We start from the raw sequence: 19,517 nt of genomic DNA on the forward strand, positions 1-19,517 counted from the left end.
CTTTTTAAAATGAAATCCTTGCAGTCTGTAGAAGATGAGTGTGTGTGAGATGTAGAGACTTAAACTAAACACTTTAGTCAACTTGCCAATAAAGGGGCCCTGCTGCTTCTGAGACACGGTCAAATCAACACAACATGCGCACAATACGAATAGCTAGGTTTTGACTAAGCCTTAGAATGCCAAGAAAGTACCCGGGGAGGCCCACAAACAGGCTGTCACAGTAGTCTAGATAACAGATCTTCTCTCTGCAAGTTGTAGAAGGCCTACAAACAGTTTAAGTTCAGATCATGTACAAAGCTCTTGGCTGATCCTGTTTATGGGCACTGAGTTGAGGGTGGCATCTTGCTTGTCTTTGTCCATCTCCTGTGTATCAGAATACACTTTCCACCCCTGTTCTCACCTTCTGTGTTTTTTCATTAATTCACTACATTCAGGAAACCAAACGAGCAGCTGTAGAGGAAGCTAAACGGAAGGAGGCGATGGAGCCGCGCCAGACCACAGAGCTCCCGTCTACTGGACCAGTGCCCGCGTTGGCTCCGCTGCCAGTGCTTACCGCTTCTCAGGTACTGTACAGGAGACAGAGTGTCCACAAAGAGTCGGTAATAGACCCCTCCCAGTAATACAGTCACACTGCCCCCTCTGCTGGGTAGAGTTCTACATGAATCTGCGAACACAGATATTGAACCTGTCTTTCTATCGTGGTTCAGTTTTTTAGTCTGAAGCGCCTGGATACCCGTGGGGTGACAGTACGCGCTATATAACTTTTAAAATCAATCAATCAATCAATCTTTATACCTCAACTATGAGCTAATGTTTAGCATTTCTAAGCTCAGAATGTTTGTGATAACTCTTCCAAATTTACCCTATTTCAGACTAATTTTTCTACACTAATATTATATTTATTCTGAGATAGTGAAATAATACCCTGAGATACAGTGGCTGAGGTGGATTGGCATTTGGGGGGTGGGGGGGGGCTGGAAGCTTTCCTGATTGGAGGATGAAACTGGCTAGCATCTGACAAGCATCTCACTCTGTTCAGCCATGTCCTTTCAAAAGTACCAGACTTCACATTTTTCCATCTAAGCCTGTACCTTTGGACATTCTTGAAAATGCACAATTGTTTATTCCAGGATCTACTGCACACCAGCACACTACTGTTCCAAACCTATGTCAGCCATAAAACACCTGTCATGTCCTCCTCTTCCCTTCCTAGCAGACAAAGACCCCTGTGCAGCCAGCCACTGGCCGCAGACCACTCCTGGACCTTAAAACCCACCTAGAGGCTTCGGGTCACAGCGTGGAGACCTGCAGCCATGTGACCATCTCATCCACCTCCTGCAAGGGCTTCCTGGTGAAGATGGGAGGCAGGATCAAGACCTGGAAGAAGCGCTGGTTCGTCTTCGACCGCCAGAAGCGCCGACTGGCCTACTTTGTAGGTAATTGTCCTCCCTATCTTTTGCTAGAGTTCAGAGCCACTAGGGTGTCCAGAGTCTTCCATAGAGCAACTACCTTCTCCCCTGGTCCTCTTTCTAACTTTGACTCACTGCTCTCTCTACAGATAAGGAGGAACAGAAGCTGAAGGGGGTGATCTACTTCCAGGCAATAGAAGAGGTGTACTATGACCACCTGCGGAGCGCCTACAAGGTACGCCAGGGAGTATTACTGCCTGCTGGGAAAAGTGTGAGGTTTGGAGATGAGTAATTTATTTGAACAGCCATTGGTAAATTTACAAAAAAGAAAGAAAAATTAACTTTAAAAACCTAAGTGAACTTCATGGTTTCAAGCCTAAACACAAAAAGCATCAGAATACAGCGAGACAAAATGTGGCAGGAAAGGAAAGAACAGGCCTTATTATAATTCTGTCAAAATGTGACAAGGAGCACTATGTCTTTCATTTGGTTTGTCAATTCCAGTCTAAGGCGGCACAATTTCAGCTGAAAATTAGTCTGCTCCAATTTGATCATAAAATCAGATGGGCCGATTCACAGAACTAATTTATGACAAAATCCAAAACTTACTACTTTTGGTATTCACAGAAGGCATTTAGTAGTCTTAAGTTAGGATTTTGTCTTAAGTTAGGATTAGTTAGGATTTTGTCTTAAGTTAGGATTTTGTCTTAAGTTAGGATTTTGTCTTAAGTTAGGATTTTGTCTTAATTTAGGATTTTGTCCTAAATTAGGATTTTGTCCTAAATTAGGATTTTGTCCTAAATTAGGATTTTGTCTTAAATTACGATTTTGTCTTAAATTAGGATGTTGTCTTAAGTTAAACTTAAGACAAACTTAAGTGAAACTTAACACAAAATCCCAATTTAAGACAAAATCCCAATTTAGGACAGAATCCATTTAGGACAAAATCCTAATTTAGGACAACTAAATGCCTTCTGTGAATACCAAAAGTAGTACGTTTAGGATTTTGCCGTAATTTAGTTCTGTGAATCGGGCCCACTGCTCTTATTTCTTTAAAAGGTATTCATTTATTTGCCCTATTGGTGTGATGATCCAGTTCTGATTCTTCTGGTATTGGATGGGCGTTCATCAGGATGAGATAAGTGGACCAGGAAAAGTTCTTGGATGCTCTTGGTTCTCTTTTGTGGTTAACGACTTTGACAGATGATGATGCTTCTTTCTGTCTTTGCACTAGTTCACTGACTGGCCGCGCACGGATCGTTTCCTATATACGCTAAATGTGGGCAGAATCATTTTTAGGTCTCCTGGCGTTTAACAGCGCGTCAGCGCTGTGTCCGCCAGGAGATCTTTTGTCAGCGACTCTCATTCCCAGGAGACAGTCCTGGCCACGCGCATCCTTCCAGGCGATTTGTAACTGGAACGCGCGCTGTGGCCAGGCGCTGTCTCCTGGGAAGCGCAAGCACCACACACGCATGCGCATACACACACACACACACGCGCCCATGCACGCACGCACATACATACATACAGAGACACCACCCCTGACTCATACACACACGCGCGCACACACACAAGTGCAGACACCACCCCTGACTCATACACACACGCGCGCACACACACAAGTGCAGACACCACCCCTGACTCATACACACACACGCGCGCACACACACAAGTGCACCGAGGCCCCCCCTCCCCCTCCCCCGCCGTCACCGTCGCACACATACGTACACACACACACACGAGCATACACACACACAAGTGCACCAATCGCGCTCCAGAACTTACCTTACCTCAGCATGCGGCGCCCAACCTCCTGCTGGCTCGGCCCCGGGGCTCTACACCGCTCACAGGAGCCCCGGGCCGCGAGACGCTACGACTCCGCCTGCCTCCTCTTCCGGTGTGAACGTGGCCCCGCCCCCGTCACAGGCGACCGTGCCTGACTTCCGGGGCGGCCGCGAGTTCAAAGCTGCGCTGCTGATGTCCGGTCCCAGGGGCCTGTAGCAGGTCCTTATTTCGTGCCACCACTCGCCATGCCCAACCCACTCGCGGTAGCTTGCCTCGCTTTATGGCGGGCGGGGGGGCTTTATGTTTTGGGCGGGGGGGCGACAGATGCCTCTGACTTTGGGGTGATGGGCAGTTCAAAGCTCACAGCATTGGGCTGTAGGGTGGGGAGCGGGGAGGGCGATGGTAGCATGAGGTTGGTTGACCAGAGGCATGTGAGGAAAGAGGAAAGGAAGGCAGAAGGGGCAACCGGAAAAGATCGATCAAAACAGCGAAGATGGCCTCAGTATCCACTAATCTGACCCTTAGGATTTTATCGTGAGATGCCAATGCTCTAGGCCAGACAATTAATAGGGAAATCGCGCAGAAATACTTCTACTGGCTGGATCCGGACTCAATACTTCTGCATGAAACACATCTGGGGGCATTAAATGGGACTTCATAGGTAGGGGTAGGTTAAAGCTTTTGGCACATCCTGTGTTTATATCCGGCTCACGGGCATGAATTATTTTGCTCATCGATCACTTTCACTCACTGTAACACAGACATTGACGGACTCTGTGGGTTGCTATTCGAGGTGAGTGGAACAGCGAGCAGGTGATGGTGCTATCCTGGTATATCCCCATCCCCAGGGTTGTAAACTAGGGCATTATCCAAGATAGGCAAATGGATGCTACAGTCTGCTGTCTGTGCTCGTCATAGGGAGAGACTTGATTCTGACGATGAGGCCCGAGATGGACAGATTCACATCAACAATGCACCTACGGCGAACCAACAGTAGACTGCATAATTTTACACAGTCGATGGGTCTGATGGACTTCTGTCAGGAGTCGCCTCGGAAGGAACAGCACTACTATCTGCTCAGTCGGATGAGGACAATGTCCCAACTAGATTACTTTCTGGTGCCAGAGGTCCAAGGGGGCAGATTTGGGGACACACACCATCTCACAGGGCATATTGAACACCTCTCTTTAATGTACTACACTTGGACTATAACCAGGATCTCCATGGTCGGGTGGCAGTTGGATCCCTGGGAAATCAGAGACTGGAACAGTAAACAACATCTCTGACAAGCGACAGATCAATCTCTTACAGAAAAGGTGCACTTGTGCTATCCAGAATCACTGAGTGTGAGGCATAAAAAACAGTCATATGGGGATGGCTCATCTCGAATAGCGGGTAAGCGTAGAAAAAAGCTACATGCGCGCAGGGAGCTTGAGACAAGACTGAGCCAATGGGAGGGGGAATACGTGTTACACCAAGAGCCTACACCAGCTAGAGAAGACTGTAGACAGATATAGGGGTAAGATGCCAAAACAATCATGCACCCAACACACTGCAGACTGTATGAAGTGGGCAATAAGGCGGGGGAAACTCCTGGTAGGGTAGGGCCATTGGGAGGAGGGACAGCAATGGGTAAGGTGGATAAAACAGAGGCAGAACTGGTTGAGATCACACCAGAAATTGCAAAAGCCTTAGCTACATACCTAGAGCAGGTGTACCAACCAGGGCATCAGTGCTTGATGGAAGAAGCTGAGAGGCTTATCGGTGATATTCCTGACCCTAATTTGAATGAAGAAGACCGGACTGATTGGACAGGAAAATAGAGGCAACTGAAATTGGAAAGGCCATCAAGCAGGCAAAGAGTCGGAAAATCCCGGGGCCGGATGTCCCCCGTTAGATTTCTTTAAATGTTTGGGTGGCAAATTGAGTAAAACACTGATCCGGATGTACTCTGAAGCACAAAGTGTGGGTTGCCTGTAGAGTGATGTCCGCCAAGCCACTATTGTGCTGTTTCATAAGAAAGGAAAGCCTGTAGAGGATTGTGCGTCATACAGGCATATTTCACAGCCTAACATTGAGGCTACAATTCTGGCAAAAATGCTTGCCAGCCATCTGTTTCAAGTAATTGAGAAACTGATTGGAGCATATTAAGCAGACTTTAAACCCCTTAGGTCTACTCGCCACAATTTGCGAGGCCTATATGGTGTTCTGGGGAGGCAGGCTGAGGGAGCCAATTGTATTCCTATTTCTAGATGCCACTAAGGCATTTGACTCTTAGGAAGGGCCTTTTTAGGTCTCCTGGCGTTTAACAGCGCGTCAGCGCTGTGTCCGCCAGGAGATCTTTAGTCAGCGACTCTCATTCCCAGGAGACAGTCCTGGCCACGCGCATCCTTCCAGGCGATTTGTAACTGGAACGCGCGCTGTGGCCAGGCGCTGTCTCCTGGGAAGCGCAAGCACCACACACGCATGCGCATACACACACACGCGCGCCCATGCACGCACGCACATACATACATACAGAGACACCACCCCTGACTCATACACACACGCGCGCACACACACAAGTGCAGACACCACCCCTGACTCATACACACACGTGCGCACACACACACAAGTGCACCGAGGCCCCCCCTCCCCCTCCCCCGCCGTCACTGTCGCACACATACGTACACACACACACACGAGCATACACACACACAAGTGCACCAATCACGCTCCAGAACTTACCTTACCTCAGCACGCGGCGCCCAACCTCCTGCTGGCGCGGCCCCGGGGCTCTACACCGCTCACAGGAGCCCCGGGCCGTGAGACGCTACGACTCCGCCTGCCTCCTCTTCCGGTGTGAACGTGGCCCCGCCCCCGTCACAGGCGACCGTGCCTGACTTCCGGGGCGGCCGCGAGTTCAAAGCTGCGCTGCTGATGTCCGGTCCCAGGGGCCTGTAGCAGGTCCTTATTTCGTGCCACCACTCGCCATGCCCAACCCACTCGCGGTAGCTTGCCTCGCTTTATGGCTCTCTCCACACGCCTAGCGGCCGCCACTTCTCACCTCCTTTGCAGAGTAGGCCTCAGCTAGCTTCGTGCTCCATCTACCAGTTCGGGCCGAATTTGCAATCGGCACCCTGGGCAGTTCTTTCAGGGCTTGCGGGTAGGTCTCTGTGCCCCACGGGGGGGTCGGGGGGGGAGAAACACCAACCTCAGCGAGCAGCTCCGACTTCACCCGATGGGCACACCAGGCCGCAGGTTGCCTCGTGGCACGGCCTACACCTCCTCGGGCTCGCGTGATGTTCCCAGGCGGGCACTCCAGTCAATCCTCCCCTCACCTCGCCACCAGACTCCGCTGCTCGTCGCTTCCCTCCGCTATCTTTGATCGGCGTCAATGTCGGGGGACAGATGCAGCCCAGTATCCTGCTTCGATCGGTGATGTCGGGGGTCCAAGTTTTGCTGCCGGGATGGGGTTTATGATGCGTGTTTCTCGGAGTACAGCGGGAGCCTCACTACAGTGCGGCCATCACCTAGCGCCCCTCACTTCACGGAAGGTTGAAAGATGACACTTAGTATCACCGGTTCGTGCAACAGAAAGAGAAAAGACCATAGAAATCACTTAATTCGGTAGGTGAAAGTGATACACACCATGCCGATTTATCAGCCAACAGTGTCTATAAGTTTACGCTGTGTGCTGTCTGAGAGGGAGTACAAACTTCCACAGAGACCAAGCAGAGTGGTGAGTGTAGAGTGGTGAGTGGTGCAGAGTGGTGAGTGGTGCAGAGTGGTGCAGAGTGGTGAGTGGTGCAGAGTGGTGAGTGGTGCAGAGTGGTGGGTGAGTGCAGAGTGGTGGGTGAGTGCAGAGTGGTGGGTGAGTGCAGAGTGGTGGGTGAGTGCAGAGTGGTGGGTGAGTGCAGAGTGGTGGGTGAGTGCAGAGTGGTGGGTGAGTGCAGAGTGGTGGGTGAGTGCAGAGTGGTGGGTGAGTGCAGAGTGGTGGGTGAGGGCAGAGTGGTGGTGAGGGCAGAGTGGTGGTGAGGGCAGAGTGGTGGTGATGGTGGTGAGTGCAGAGTGGTGGTGAGTGCAGAGTGGTGGTGAGTGCAGAGTGGTGAGGGCAGAGTTTTATTTTTGATTTAAAGAAAAAAAATGTCATGAGCAATCCCAATAGCTCTACCTTTAATGATGCCGAGACCATTGCATTGCAAATGCTTGTGTTGCTGACTATGCTTCCCGGGAGACAGCACAGGCCGCGCGCAAAGGCGATCGGCGTAGGCCACGCGCGCGCGAACACGCTCAGCTGCCGTCTCCTGGGAAGCTCCAACACCCTACATGCATGCGCATACGCAGAGACACACACACACACACACACGAGCGCCCATGCACGCATGCACCCCCACATAAAGAGAACTCACCCCTGCTGTCGCATACACACACACACACACACACGTGCACCAAGCGCCCCCCCCTCCCCCCACTTACCGCTACTCCGGTCTTCAGCTGCCACCGCGGGGCTCTCTCTAGGGCATGGGCTTCTCTCCGTGGGCGGGGCTTCTCTCCGTGGGCGCGGCTTCTCTCCGTGGGCGCGTGCGCCCGCGGTTCGATCCCCGGCCGCTCCTCCTCACACGTGGGTGTCCTCCCTGACGGTTGCATGCGTCAGCACCCGCGTAGCTAGGGGGGGGGGGCGAGGGCGTGGTGAGGTGCCCTCGGGGGAGGAGGAGGCCGTTGTTTTGGGTTTGCGGACAGTCGCAGAATCGAAAGCAGACTTTCAGTGAGTTTTTTTTCATTTATTTTTTAAATCGATTGTTATGACTATGCTTTTGTCCCTGCCTGTTCAGCTTCATTACAATAGCGATTGCGAAAGCTATAAATTTCAGTGCTGCTTTTTCTTGCAGCATTTACCATCTTTATACAACAATTCAGAGTTTGATAACAAATTAATATAACACATTGTAATATACAATGCCAATAGCTCAAACTTTAAAGCTGGGAGACCTATTGCATTGTAAATGCTTGTTTTTGTTGTGACAGTCTTGGGGTCATGGGTGTTCAAAATCCCTATGTGTCATGAGTATAGGAAGATGGAATTAATTGGGTTTATGAAAAAGGTTATGCGCTCAGCCAGTATTTTAGGCTTATGCCAAAGGCAGCAGAGCTATTCCTGAAGTCACAGGTTTCGAAGGTGCATTACATGGGCCGTACAGGTCATACCTAATGGGCACAGTTATGCAATGGACACAGAGCTAACCCCAGTTGTGTGTGTATGTGTATATCTTTTTGTTTAATTAAATTTTTTATTTTTTTATTTTGGAGTTTCATATAGCGCTAGCCAGACCAAAGGGTATCGGAGCGCTTTACAGCATTTGTCGAATAACAGTTGAGTAAGCAAAGAGTGGTACAGTAAACGCATTGTTCTAAGATGGGTTGTAGATCAGTATAAGTCCTGTGGCAAATGAATGCAGAACAGTTGTGGAGGTGGTAATAGTGCGGGCAAGAGTAAGATGCTGTAAGAAGTTGGTCTTATCGTAGTGACTAGATCCTCAGTTGGTGGCGGATCAGCCGCTGTATGACCATTGAGCTCGATTGAGAAAGAGCCCTTTGAGCTGACTTTTGCGCTATACAAATTTTATGACTTGACTTGACTTGAATTCTTTGAAGGAGGGGTTCGTCCTGACATGAATGGCAATGGCATTCCAAATTCGGGGTGCATTTCCAGAAAAAGACCGAGATAAGGTCTTTTTGTTTACGGGTTTTCGTGGGGATGAATAGCATAGTGTTGGTGCTCTTAAGATTTCTCGTCTGCCCTGCTTTTTTGAGTTGTTCGGCTAGATAGGTGTGTTTACCAGTGTGCCGAGCTTTGTAGGCGAGACAGGCAGTTCTGAAGTTAGCACACAATTCCATTAGGAGCCAGTTGAGCTCTTTGAGAGCGGGGGAGATGTGTTCATATTTCTTCACACTCATCACCCTTCTGGCTGCTGCATTTAGGGAAGCTCTAAGGAAAGCAAGGTGTAGCTTAGCCGTGCCTGTGAGGGTAGCGTTCCCGTAGTCTAATCTGGATAGCACAAGGGATTGCGTGATTGCTTGAGGTCTTTTGGAGGGATTAATGGTTTGATTATGTTTAGTAGTTTTAAGTTGAAGAAGTGGTGTTATATACATACATACATACCTAAATATGTAGATATCTCCTACTGGTGGTTGCCAGTAGGTAGTTCTAGTTACAATCTAGTTTCTACCAAAAGGTGATTTTCCGTTGCCTTTATCTTTGCCGCCGGTTGATGCATCTTCATGAAATTTGCCTGGTACTTCAGCAGCTGGTTGGAAAGTTTTGGTGTGGTTCATCAAGAGGGGACTGAGAAAAAGAGGGGTCCCAAAACGCATTTTCCCCATGTCAATTACCATAGGGCTTTTAAAGAAGCCTACAGCCCGAACCGCTGGACGGAATTACAGCAAATTTTGCAGGTAGCTAGATCTTGGCACATAGTTCGTGCTTTTTGTGATTTGTTGTAAATCCATTCAGTAGCTTTGGAGATATTAAGTGGACAACACATTTGTATATCTGGGGGTTCAGATAATACACAGATCTACCCGCGAATTTGACGCAAATCTGGAGGTGAAAGGATGGCCCTGATTGGCTGGCCGCAGCTTGAAAGAAAAGCAGCTGCCACTATTTTATTTCCTCTCCTCCGCTTGGTGCATGGAAAATACACTGTAAAACAGATAGAAGGGGGCAGGAAACAGGTATCCTGACCACAGAGGTCACATAGAAGGGTCCTTGAGGGACACTTGTGACCCTATAAGTGCGTTTTTTTTAAGATTACTGTCCGTGCATCCTCCATGAACTTTGGCCCCAGCAGGGAAAAAGACATTGAAATTAACTGATAAATCCAAAGGTTACAGGGTCGTTCTAGTTATGCTGACTTTTTACTCATACAAACCAAAGAAATTCAGCATTTATAGTTATAATTATAATTATAATTATGTTAAGGAACTATGGCTTGTTGCCTTAGGTTACTTAATGGCAGGAGCTATGGTTTCTTCAGATAAGCAGAACTATAAGTATAACTATGACTGCTGAATTTCTTTGGTTTTGTATGAGTAAAAAATCAGCGTAACTAGAACAACCCTGTAACCTGAGGTTATCAGTAAATTTCAATGCTTTTTTCCCCTGCTGGGTCCAATGTTTGCGAAAGAGAGATACATATATATCACTGAAAAAAACAAAGGTTAAAGTAATGTTTAGTTTGCTGAAATGTTCAGTAACAATATAACATTTTAAACTCTAACACACACTGAAATTCAGCAGCTATAGTTATCTTAGGTAACTATAATTCATGCCCTAAGGTAACTATAGCTCGCGCCCCCACCATGCCCTGCTTTTTCATCAATAATATCACAGCAAATGCTGCACTGATATTATCAATGATGTCATAGGAGATGTAATGAATGATGTAATATGTGGGGTAATTAGCAACCCATGGCGAGGGAGCAAATTATACTTACCTTGGGGCTTGAGTTACTTTTTAGAGTTTAAAACGTTACATTGTTTCTGAATATTTTGCCTAACTATGTTATTCGATCACTGTTTTTCCTCCGTGAATTTCTAGTTTTTTTTAACGTAAAGTAATATTTAATTACCATACATAAATACAATCCCTGCTGCTCAGTGATCGTTATTTTAGGGGAGCATGCAAGAAAAGCGCCCGCTAAAAATAATTTTACTGACCCATCACAAATATATTTGCGCACACATATTCTATAAAAACCTAAATAATGCTATACAAATGCCTAATAATTTTTGTGTAACAAGAGGCCATGCCCTCTAACTGATGTAGTTAAATCTGGTGGTATCACAATAAATACATTCAGTGTAAAATAAAATGTAGGAAGCAAAGCAATTCAAGTAAGATTGTGAGGCTGACAGAAGTGCATTTCAGAAACAGCTTTGCAAATATCCTAAAATATTTCCTAAGAACTAAAGGGAGCACAAATGTGTGAGTGACATTAGTGGGTACCAAAGAAAGTTTGACAAACGTTAATATTCATCCTTGTCTTTCATTTTTGTTCCTCCATTGCCATTTCTAGTGGGCAGTTCTCCCATATTGTGTCTGTCACCTACAGACAGTCGTGGCGTTTAGCAAAAAGCACTTTGCGTTTTAGGTTTCACTAGTGCCTTACGTACATTGTTTAGTGTAACTACGAATCTCAAAGTGCAGCACGCTGCTTGCTAACATACAATGATGGGCTGCAAGGGTTGCATTGGATACTGCTCTCAGCCAGGACACAACATGCAAAAGATGTTATGCTGGCCTATCAGAGTGCCTCCTGGCCATTCTGTTTTTCACTAAATCGCAGCACTGTGTTTCAGTGTGAAGATTGTTTGCACTCTCCCCTGCATAGACGAAGTGTTGCTCTTGGCTAGAGTGTCGCTCTCCACCCCTCGTAATGTCTTTGCAACACATCAGTGGGGCCTATCTCACAGTTTGATGGCAACTGAACCAAACAATATCCATGCTGTACTTTACAGCTGAATAAAAAGAACAGAGGTGTGGCTCTAGAGGGTACCACTGATGTCCTTTAGGACTGTATGACAAAGTGTAGGAAGCTGGTTCTTTGTAATATATCACAAGTTGATATACCTTGTAAAGAGTCCAGGGTTACCCTTATGAGTGGACAGGGGCTTACTATGCAATCCCAAAGTGCTCTATTAGGGGGTAGTGTAGTCGAGTAGCCTTAGGCTTAAGACAGAAGAGTGCAAGACATTTACAAATACACACAATGATTAATAAATGATAACACAACTCAAGAAGGAGATCCACACCAATTCATACAAATAGCAAGTATGTTTATATATGTTTAAGCATCAGAGAAAAATCGTTCAGTTAGTACATTTTTAACTCATTCTTTTCACTTTATAAAGTGGACACTGCAATTTCAGAGTTCAGCAATTATCCTATGGAATGAAGAACAAGTTTAGCGAACAGGTACTGTCCATCGACTTACAAGACCAATCTCCATGAGTTAAGGTGAGTGGGGGGCAAGGTCCAAGGCAGCACCAACAGTACACCACAAGCGGCACACTGGCAGTTGGATGCAAGGTGTCAAGAGCCCAGTGTGTTTCAATGGACATCGGCCACTGTAAAAAGAGGCTACAGGCTCCGGCTAGGAAGTCAGTCTGGCTGAACCAACAAGTGTGCTCAGGCTTTGCGATGCTCGAGGAGTGGATGGACACCTTTGGTCCTTTTCTCCAAGGCTCAGGAGCGACGGGTGCAGGGTTGTCCTTAGCCGTTCGGTTTTTCCTTACCGGAGCAGTTGCGTTTGAGGGGGGAGTGTGTGCAGAGGCTGCAGGTGATGTTGAGGAGTCCAGAAGGGGTGAAGCCATGATGGGCTCGAGCTTTGTACGCTGGGGAAACCTTGTTCACACCGGTGGCACACTTCAACTCGGGCTGGAGGCGACGGGTGCAGTGGTGGCTTTGTGTGTCGAGTTTTGGCTGTTCAGGAGGCCTCAGAGACTTCTCTTTTGGAGTTTCTTCTGAGCATATCCGTTGTTAACGGGATTTCTTGAGTCTTTTTTTGAAGGCATGCAGTCCTCCCAAGTTTCAGGAGTCTCAGCTGAGGGATGAGTCAACGTTGGCGCTGTTTTTGACGGGGTACAGACTGGCGGGGTTGTACCAGGTCAGCTGCTGCTTCTCTCTTCTCGCCTTTCGCAGCTCTTTTGTGTCCTCTCTCTTTTTAGATCATCAGGATCTGTTTCCCTTTTGCAATGGACTCCCCCTAAATTAACATTTTGGGGTGGTATGGGATTGTAGGGTAGTAGCCAATGGGCTACCTGCCTTTGGGTTCACTACGCCCCCTATATGACCACTTTCTGTGGTAAGTGGGCATAGCCACATCCCAGAATTCCTAAGTATGCCATCACATGAATGGCTACTTCTGAAAAATCGTGTCCACCTCACGGTAGCCCACCTTAGGGGTGGTACTAGCCTGCTAATTTGCCCGCCTGTCCAGGTGGCAAGGGGGCGCTAGATAAGGGGGGTGGGGGATAGGGTAGCGTCCTCTCCTGTGAGGGGAGCCAGATTCACATTCCAGAGGTGGCAGCTTCTTTGAAGCTTGCTGGCCAAAGGACGCTAATCAGCAGGTCATCCTGTGGGAGTGTGTGTAACAGCCTCTTCCTGGACAGGCTTTTGTTCTGGGTATTGTAAGGGCAAAGGCTCTCGCCCTAGGCGGTCAGAACAGCGTCTTGGGTGGCAGGCTGAAGAAACCAGTCAGCAAGGACACTAGAGACTGGTAGGTTTTCAGGGGGCACCTATAATGTGCCCTCTGGGTGCATGTATTGGTAAATCCAACGCTGGATCAATTTGATAGCAAACACATGTTTTTGAATTGGCTTCCCTGGCCACTTGCACTAGCAGTAAAGGACTAACTAGCACAGGGGCATATCTGCTCATGTAGGTATGCCCCCACATGTAATATTCAGCCCCCCTCGTTTGGTGTGTTAGGTCTGCTGTAGGGGTGACTTACTTATATTGCATGCAGTGATAAGGGACATGTTGTGTTTTCACTTTTGTCTGCACCACATGTATGCCAACTCTCCGGATTCAGGTGGGAGACTACCGATTTCAAGCTTAGTATCACACCTCCCTCTTCCTGCAGAGAAAAAAACGATTCTTCGGTGGTCTACAGCTGATAGGTACTGGTGTTGTGCGACTCGGAGTATGCACTGCCAATAGCTTGCTCCTGCACGCGAGTGCACATTTATCACACTCTCCCTGCCCAACATATCGCTTTCTCCGTGCGCCTTCCTGACAGGTGAAGAAAAATGCATTTTTCATATCCGATCCCACAGCAGCACACTTGAAAGTCTAATGCATGTCAATAGACTCTATTCAGGCTTTAATAGAAATGAAGGGGTAAAATGCATTCTCTTGATTATTTTAAAATCTCCCACTTTACTCTTCTAAAATGTTGGCCAGTATGACACCAAGACGCACAGCCTGCAATAGTAGTCTTGCACTTGCTTGAGGTACCACTGTTGTCCTTTAGCAATGTATGCTAGTAAAAAGCAAGAGCTGAACCTGAGGATGCCTGCGCTGTCCTTTAGGAATGAACAATAAAAAGGGAAGTGCGCAACTCGAGGATTCACACGCTCTGCCCTTGAGGACTGAAGAAAGATGATGCAGGTCTGGATCTAGAGATTGTCGTAAAGGACTGTTGTCCTTTAGGACTGTGTGATGAGAAAGGAAGAGTGGGACTCGAGGATTCCCACGCTGTCCTTTAGGACTGAACAATAAAAAGGGAAGTGCATAACTAGGAGATTCACAAGATTCACACACACTGACCTTGTGGTCTGAACAAAGATATGGGGGTCTGGATCTAGAGATACCTCTGTTGTCCTTTAGGACTGTGTGATAAGAAAGGAAGAGTGGGACTTGAGGATACCCATGTTGTCCTTTAGGACTGTATAAAAAGAAAAAAGGGAGTGACCCCACTAACCAAGATACAGGGTACCGCATGAACTAGTAAAGAAAGAACTCTCCTGGACCAAATATAAATCTGAAATGTCATTCTGCTAAACATCCGATTACTCAAAGATCTCTCATCGACCACAAATTCGTGCTCAAAGAACAATTCTAAACACACTGATAAGGACTGTAACTAGTATAAAAATAATTTTATTAAAAAAATATTTTCTTAGAAAATGTTCATGGTTAAAATCAAAAAATTGATACCAATGTAGTTACAAACAACAAATGATCAAAGTCTAGAGTACACGAGATCAAATCATCATAACACTGGTATATCAAGAGAATCAATCCTTTTGGTAAAGGTCCGTCAATGAATTGTATGATTGGACATAGATAGTTCCTTGACTATAACTTTAAAGAAAAAAGGGCGTTGACTTGTTTCGGTGGCAGTAAATCATTCAAAAACCACCTTCATCAGGACAAGAGTAATCATTGTCTCTCCTATTGATACAATTGATGGTACACTTTCATGTCACCTTTATGGTAAATGAAGAGTGAACTGTCAACCTCCAGTGTGATATGGAGACATGGCGATGATAAATGCTTTATGAATCTTGGGCCAATAAAAATCCGCTTGTAAAGACTGAGCTTTCCTCAAATCATAAGCAAAGTTCAACACCTGATCCGCCTCAGGACCAGGTCAGAACTGATCCCCTGTTATATCAATGGGATCCTTTAATATACGGAATTATCCATCCAAAACAACTATTATTTGAAAGTATTCCGTTTTAGTCCTGGGGTGCCGGCAGACAATGTCTCTTTCGTTAATCGCTGTGGCCTCCCTCTGATTGGTTTAGTCCCTCTAAATAGGATTCCAGCATTACGTACTCCGTCATTCTGTTCCACTCCACGATCCAGGAGAGTTCTTTCTTAACTAGTCCTTTAGGACTGAACAATACAAAATAAAAACAAACTAGAGATTTATCCAGCTCACACGCTGTCCTTTTGGCTTACCAAAGATACTGGAAGCATAGATCTTGAGATCCCACTGTTGCCCTATAGGACTGTATGATAAGAAAGGAAGGGTGGAATTTGAGGATACCTATGTAGGACTGAACAATAAAAAGGAAGTACTGAGCTAGATGATTGATGAGGTTCTCACACACTCCTTTTGGAGTGAAGAAAGGTAAATGGAAGTGTGCATCTAGAAGACAATGATACTGGATGGCTAGAGTGAGAACCCATTCTGACATTTGATGCTTAATTGGAGGCCATGACTTATATAGTATTATTTCTGTCTTCTCTGCTTTAAATGCTGCAAAACAGGAGATAACCAGTGTCTCTAAATGATACCAAGATTGTCTTTGCAGGAGGGTGTGAAGAGTGGAGCTGGTGGATACACTGATGTTTAGGGCTAAAGGCAGACCGGTTTTATGGTTCGATATTCTATGGGCAAGGCTGGAGAGGGAGGCTTATAGTTGAGAGACTTGTGTGCTTTTTATTTTTAGAAGTGTGTAAGATGTTTCTGCCTGCGCCAGTGGTTGATTGCGTAACAAATTGTCCTTATTCTCTTGTCTCTCTAGAGCCCCCACCCGAAGCTGACCTTCTGCGTGAAAACCTATGAGCGTCTCTTCTGCATGGTGGCTCCCACTGCTGAAACCCTGCGCATCTGGATGGACGTGATAGTCACAGCGGCCGAGGAGAACTCTCGCTATTGAGCAGGATCAAAGCATCGCAAATATAAGCTGGACTTTATGGCCCCAGGGTATATCCATTACAGAGGTACATGCCATGGGAGCCTGAAAATTCAGGAATTCATTCCTTAAAGGACCTGTGGTACTACTGACACAGCTACAGCTGCTTAGACAATCAAGACCCGGTCACCCACAACGGCTTGGAAAATGTCGGCTACTGAGGACCGAACCACAGTTGACCCTCTGTGGTAACCCACAAATTTGTGACAGGCAGAGTGAACATGGGCATCTAAGGACCCAGCCACATCGGCCCCTGTGTCTCTTAGAAGGCTGCTAATGAGGACAGAGCTTCAGTGGCTTCTGCAATGCAAGACAAAGACTTGTAGTCACAAGGGCTGGTGCCAATCTCGCAGGTATCGGCACCGCTCCAACACACCACTTTGCCATAATTCAGGACTTTTGCTGCTAAGGATGGTCATGGTCAGCTTCCTTCATACCCACATACACTGCCAGAGTTGGTGGGGTGCAAGTGGGAGCTCAGTTAAGAGATTGTGTGCCAGCTGCTCTGACAGAGCCACCTATTACCATGAAGTGGACTTTGGGTGCATGCTCTCAGGTCCCAGAATAAAATGATTTGTCCCTTCCCGGAGGACATCGCTCAGATCATACTGGCACTCAAGGACTCTTGAACAACCACTCTAATGGCAGAAGCATTTTGGGTATCTGCTTTTCTCCTGAGTGGTCCTAGTGACAGTCATGTTTAAATTCTACCCTATAATCCGAATTGGCTTTCTTCTAGGGTGATAACTTCCCAAGAGGGTTATCAATGGTTGGCCAAGGATTAATTGAGTATTCGGTCATGGGCAATAACAAAAACACTGTGTTGATATCTCTGATTGGTCCATTTTAAAGATGATTGTTTTCTGATTGGTCACAACTCCAAGTTGTACTGACCCTTAATGATGGCTCAACTTGTTTTTTATCTTATGCTCATCTGCTATCTAATATGTTATATCTTCGGTGGAAACTGACACTCTGCAACAAAGCTGGACACTTGCCTTAACGTATGTACAGTGATATATATGTATATGTAGAGATCCGTTTTTTCCAGGCGCTTCGTCAAGGCCCTGCCACATATCGTTTGAAGCGCCTTGGAAAAAGATATTTTAAAGAAATGTTTTAATTCCGAAGCAGCGTCTGCTATGCTGTTTTTTCTGTAGCTGGCACTTTCAGCAAACACTGGCACACTTGGACACTTGTTACAGAAATAAAGTAATTTATTATATTTAAATGTTTATGGGTATGTGTAGTTTTCAGTCACTGCACTCACAGAAAGAATGTATTAAATCTATAGTTTTCATTTTTAAAGAAATGTGTTGTGTTTATTATATAAGTGCCCACCTTGCCATCAATTATGGCCACAGCTACCCTAGGAAAATGTGTCTGTGTGCTGGGGCAGTAGATACATATCCTCTGCACACTCCTGCCGTCTAGTTTTGGGCTCTGGCGTTGTAACATGTTTTTGTTAGAAGAACGCAGAGTCACAAGACCGGTTGTGACTCCTACAGCCCACAATGCACGAGGACACAGGCTCCACCTCAGATTGTGCTCAAAACATCCGAAACCGACGCAGAAGAAAATAAACACCAAAACTGACACGTTTGTGCTGCCTTTTCAGGCCCAGGTATTTGACACTTGGGCACCTGTGATTAGGAAGAGGCAACCACTAAAACTTCTCTGCTCAACCTTTTCCTTGGCGATTTACAGGCAAAATCCTCTGTCGAACTGCAACTCCTAATCCTGTACCGGGCACCTGTTGAAGCTCTTTGGTGACTACTGGTAGATACCCTTCGATTTTACAAAGGTTGTATCATTGGAGAAAGCCATGGGGAGGGTATGAAACGTACACCGTTCCAATTCTGCCCTAGAGCAATAACGCACACCTGTGGTGGAATCAGCACACAGTATGCAACCTTTCCCTCTCCCTTGACCACAACAGCACCTCCAGCAACTTCTGTGCTGCATTCCGCTGCAAGAGCACCCTTAGGTACTGGAGGGAGGGACACTGGATCCATCACAAGATGAAGCCGCAACCCTTGCCTGAGATTCCTCGCTGGTGTTTTGACAGTGCAGGGCATCAAACCCAGAGACCACACCATGGTCTGCAGCACTGACACCCAAAGGGCAGGTAAGGAGGTGTCATCCTAAAAAGTGTGCCCAGGCTAGGTCACAGCACCACTCCCCGGGAACTCGAACCTCAAGCTGAGCCATAAATGACAATGTCTTTCAAGTCCAGCTCCATCACCCAGTGCCAGCTGATTTTTTGAAACAAGCGTCAACACCAATCAGGCTGCCCCCAATCACTGAGCCACATCAGATAACCGCGCACCTCCAACCTGAAGCCTTGATCATCTTTCCTCGGAGCCCAGATCGTCATTGAAAGCGGCAGCCAAACTGATGCTGCAACCACCTGGGTCAGACACTGCCAAGGCCCCAACCTCTTACTTCTGTCCAAAGTCTCCCTGCCAAGCAGAGGACTCTCTTCATCCACACACACATTTGCAAAATCCCTACCCGCGGGACACACACAAGATGGCCTATTTTCCAACCATAACCTACTTACCATTGAAGATACTCTCCCCTTAACATGGACAGATCATTCTGCGGTCCTATTTGAAATCAAAACTAAGACGAGCCTCACGATGGCCAATAAACTCACTACTCCCATACACTTTAAAGCATGGAAGAGTATCAATGTGGCCGAATTTAATTCTAAACTGTATGCCTCCCAGATATCTGCTATCTCCAATCATATTTTGGCGGCCATTAATTACACTAACTGGATTCAGGATACAGTCGATGTAACAGTGCCCACCAAAAAAAAATCCACCAATAGGGTCTCTAGTTCCGCACCCTGGTTCAACCAGACCCGCAGGCTCGAAAAACAAAGCTGTAGACGACAAGAACACAAATGGCGACTATACTACGATCCTGCGGAGAGATTATGCTATAAGCAAAAACTGTCTAAATATAAACACATGCTCATCCTTGAAAAAAGTAAATTCTACACCAGTCAAATAGAGTCTGCGCACGACTCGGCTAAATGCCTCTATCAGGTCGTCACTCATCTATCAGGACAAGATAAACTTGTTTCTGCAGACACCACTCAAGAGATGTGTGATTCCTTGGCA

General features: G+C 46.7%; 1 protein-coding gene across 8 annotated transcripts in view; it reads left to right on the forward strand.

Annotated features, from left to right (window-relative positions):
- PHLDB3 (pleckstrin homology like domain family B member 3) overlaps positions 1-17,698 on the forward strand; it is a 167,894-nt gene extending 150,196 nt beyond the window's left edge. For 5 of the 8 annotated variants that reach the window (XM_086929804.1, XM_086929799.1, XM_086929801.1 and 2 more), the window contains 4 exons: positions 435-563; positions 1,214-1,436; positions 1,559-1,644; positions 16,216-17,698. In XM_086929804.1, coding sequence (XP_086785930.1) covers positions 435-563; positions 1,214-1,436; positions 1,559-1,644; positions 16,216-16,350 — 573 coding nt within the window. In that variant the 3' untranslated portion in view covers positions 16,351-17,698. The remainder of the gene's footprint in view (positions 1-434; positions 564-1,213; positions 1,437-1,558; positions 1,645-16,215) is intronic. The other 3 variants (XM_086929805.1, XM_086929803.1, XM_086929806.1) reach the window with 1 other exon arrangement.
- The last annotated feature ends 1,819 nt before the right edge of the window (positions 17,699-19,517 follow it).

Source organism: Lissotriton vulgaris, chromosome 7 (assembly GCF_964263255.1).
Source record: "Lissotriton vulgaris chromosome 7, aLisVul1.2, whole genome shotgun sequence".
Taxonomy (NCBI): domain Eukaryota; kingdom Metazoa; phylum Chordata; class Amphibia; order Caudata; family Salamandridae; genus Lissotriton; species Lissotriton vulgaris.